Below are 3,933 nucleotides of genomic sequence, written 5' to 3'. Positions count from 1 at the left end.
TTCCTGATTTTGAACGTATTCATGGTTTTGGTTTGCAGTGGAGATCTCCTTAATTGCACTGAGTGTAGTGATATTACTGCTGTGGTTCAGGCTGGGGTGCATTAGATGTAGTGTTGAATTAGAACAAGGTAAGAATTAACTAATCTAAAAAGGGTCTTTAGATGTTGGCCCTCAACCTTCATAAGGAATCTCTAATTTTGGAAGTGTTAGTAAACCTCAGCCTGAGGACATCAGGTGATTAATGAGGTAATTTCTGTGCAACTAAAATATTGGAAGTGATCAAATGAAATGAGTCTCCAGATAAGGCCCACTTCAGTCTGCATGTGAACAACGTGGATAGCTACAGCTCAGGAGAATGGCATGAACTCTGGATTGTGCAGGAGAAACCTCAGGCTCCAGTTTTTGGTTACACCATAGGTATCCCCCAGGGAGGCTGAAGGAGGTATCGGGGGCCAGACCTTCATCCTGTTGAAGGGAAGTGGGTTCTGGCCATCCTGTACCATTTTTGGCTCGTGGACTGCAGCCAGCTGACAGTCTTGTTCTGTGCAACATCGTGGCTTTGCAGTTTGTCAGACCACTGAGAGTCCAGCCTCCAACATCTCTTCTTGTGCTACTTCTTGACAGCTTTGGGCAAGGAGAGCTGCACGTTTTGGTTAAGGTGCTTACTAAGGACTGCGTGGTTCCTGCAAATGGGAATAGCAGAGGTGATACAGTTCTTGATAAGGGAATGTCTGCAGAGCTGGGGGGAGCACATCAAACTTCAGCTGTCCCCCCATGTCCCCTCTGTCTCAGGCTCTCTTCCATGCACTCTGTCCTCTTGCAGCTTTAAAATTTTTTTTTAATTCTTTGGTGTTTACATCACCTGTTTGTCTTTTATTCATGTTAAAAGTTTCTTGGAAAATTTAAAAAGGCTAATCGGGGATCTCCATGTGTGTGCCAGAAAATCTCCTGCATTTATGATTGAGTAACAGCTGAATGTTGAAATGTTGAATTCTTGGGTTTGTGGTTTGGTTTTTTTTTTTGTGTGTGTGTTTTTTTTGTTTTGTTTTTTTTTTTTTTTGTGTGTGTGTTTTTTTGTTTTGTTTTTGTTTTTGTGTTTTTTTTTGTTTGTTTTTTGTTTGTTTGTTTGTTGGTTTTTTTTTTGGGGGGGGGGGAGCTCAGCTAAAAGTCCCAGAGCAGACAAATTAATTACCCATCATTCACATTATTTTAAAAGTGCTGTTGTCATAAAGATTCATTTTCATGTTTTGTTGATGTATTTTTCTTAATACATTTTAACTCTGTAAGGAAAGAGTAGATCTTTCTTCACTGCTGTCTTTTATGGTACATAGCCTGGCACATCAGCACTTTTTTCATGTAATTTTTTATATTTTTCTGGTGCAGAGCAAGATGCTGGACTTGATGCTCTTTCTTCAGTCATATCCCGGCAAAAGCAAATGGGGCAGGAAATTGGCAATGAACTGGATGAACAGAATGGTAAGAACAAGCTTCATAAAGACTCATTTTGCCTCATGTTTATGGAAGATTGTGATTTATTTTTCTTCACTCCTCATACAACTACACTGCTTTTTGCCCACAAAGTTACAAGACGATGTTGTAAAGGTTTATGTAAGAACAACCACTACAGATTTTGTCTGTTCACAACCTGGCTGTTTTATTGTGTTTCACCACGTACCCTGTTGTGCGTGTACAATGTATAGCACTCGGTATGTTTTTATCAAGCCTGCCTTTTGAAAGAAAAGATTGGTGATTATTTGTACAAAGTACAAAATTAATTTGCTACTCGATCTTTTGCATTTTTCAGTTTTATGACAGTTTTTATGGTAAGCTTCTATGTGTTGCTGGGTTTTACTTGAGCATTCTTATTCTGTCTTTCCTTATTAACTAAACAGAAAAGTCTTGAATCAGTGATTAAAGAAGCATTGTATTGTTTCCTACAAATCATTTGGATTTTGAAGGCTTCACGGCATTGAATGTGGGATCAAATTAAGTGCAATATTGAACTAGAAGAGGACCTATTTTCTTTAAAATGAGCCAGTATCCAAATGGTGGAATTACTCTCCTGTTAAATAGGCTTTGTTACTCAATCGTTTGCGTGACATAAACTGTCCCTAGGAGAGCAGATCCTCCAGTCTTTCTGACTTTTTAATTTCTTATGATATAGTAATAGTTCAATTAGAGCCTTGGAACCCTGCCAGCTTTCTCCCTTGCACAAAAGCTTAAGCCATATGGTTTATCCTTGAGTTGTGTTGTACTTAACCACTGAGAAGGTAAATGTCCTTTTACTTGCTAATAAATGATATACTTAAATCGACTTCTTCCTGGACCTATATTTTTTTTCACTTGTATTTCTTTGCATGTCTGCTCAGTGTGGGGGTTCCCATATTAACAATCACGTAATGTGAAGCGCTGCTCGGGAGCTCTGTTCCAACTGAGAATGAAGTAAGAGGACGGCTTTCCCATGCTTGCCGTGCATACACGGCTACATCCAGGAGGGATAGGAAATGTCTAGAATATGTCTTTGTTTATGAATCTTAAGATAGTTAAGAAATGATTTGTGCAGCTGGGAGAAACTACGCTTAGTGGTCCTGTCATATTTTGATCCTCTGCCTCATGCGAGTAAAAACATTTTCAATTAGAAATCTCTGTTTCGTAAGTTTCTTCTATTAATGGTTGTTTAAAAAGTCAGATTAATTGCTTTTTTTGCTCTAAATAGAAAACAGGTGGGAAGCATGAGTATGTTTACTAATTCTCTGTGAAACTTTGGTTTCTCATCAGGAAAATATATGATCTGTGTCCCATTTTCCCCTGTTGGGGGTGGGGAAAGGTTCCCCAAATCCTTATGTTTTTGGGACACCGAAGGTAACGTGTACCATCACATTTCTGCATAACCACGCCAGACTCTTTCTAGCAATGAAGCCTTGAAACTTGTGTGAAATAGGGAGTGCATTTAACCCTCCTTTTTACAAATAATGCCAGTTTTGACTTGCTTGTCTTACAGATAGTTACAAAACCTAGAGCAAGAATCTTAATGTTTTCATGTGAGCTCTTTTTTAAGCTACGGGCAACTCTTTCTCAAAAGATGGAAACTTTTCCTGAGTGCTCAGCATAAAAAGCGGTGAGGACTGCCTGTTGCTGACTGCGGGCCAGATCCGGGGGGAAGAGAGAATGCTGAGTTGCCTCTGCTTCTCACTGTCCTAGAGTCATGAGAATAAATCCTGCCAGCCATGTAGCGTGCATCGTTTGTAGATTTTGTAGATACAGGGGGATTGCCACTGCACACTGCAAAAGCTGAAATCCGCAGCAGTATTTTCCAGTGGCTCGTTTCCCTTTGCACATCTTATTTTATGCCCTGTGCTTAACTATCTACAGACTTTTCTCAGGCACTCCGCCAATCTTGTGTCACTGTTACACGGTCAGGTTGATGAGGATAACTGCCCTGTAATTTCCCCTTACTCAGAATCTCTTTCCTTCCTAGTGCTGAGTGATAATGGCATCGTCTGTATTGTGGGAAGGCAGAGGAAGTTCATCTGCATTAAGTGCTGCGTCAGTATTTCTTTTTATTCGAGTCAAGTTTTCCATCAAATTACCTGTTTCTGTGGGGAGCTTCCCTGACCTGCTTTGGATGTTCTCACCTTCTGCAACTAATTAAGTACCTTTAGCTTGTTCTGGTGTTATGATAAAATATGGTTTAATTCAGAAGTAGCTGATAACGTCTGATAGTTAATGAAACAGACTGCAGGGAGCTGGGTAACTGTACTTATTTTCAGACAACCTGTTATTCAGGCCTGCTTCTTGCCTTTTCTGGCAGCTTGGGCTCTCTGTTCAGCTGAGATATTTGCCCTTCCCAGCTCTTTAGGGTGGCCCGAGGCATTTTCCCTTGGGTGCCAGTTGGTGTAGCTGTGCATTTGCAGATGCACAAGTATTGGAGGC

The 3,933-nt window shown here is 40.3% G+C and overlaps 1 protein-coding gene across 1 annotated transcript in view; it reads left to right on the top strand.

Annotated features, from left to right (window-relative positions):
• Positions 1-1,476, top strand: part of STX8 (syntaxin 8) — a gene marked incomplete at both ends in the record, with an annotated part of 16,704 nt that extends 15,228 nt beyond the window's left edge. Inside the window, one exon of the mRNA XM_010172434.1 lies at positions 1,384-1,476. Within this exon, the coding sequence (XP_010170736.1) occupies positions 1,384-1,476 (93 nt within the window). The remainder of the gene's footprint in view (positions 1-1,383) is intronic.
• Between the last annotated feature and the right edge of the window lie 2,457 nt (positions 1,477-3,933).

The sequence above is a fragment of the Antrostomus carolinensis genome, unplaced genomic scaffold (assembly GCF_000700745.2).
Source record: "Antrostomus carolinensis isolate BGI_N321 unplaced genomic scaffold, ASM70074v2 scaffold54187, whole genome shotgun sequence".
Classification (NCBI taxonomy): Eukaryota; Metazoa; Chordata; class Aves; order Caprimulgiformes; family Caprimulgidae; genus Antrostomus; species Antrostomus carolinensis.
The sequence above is the reverse complement of the archived record's forward strand: the minus strand, read 5'-3'. Positions and strand labels throughout refer to the sequence as shown.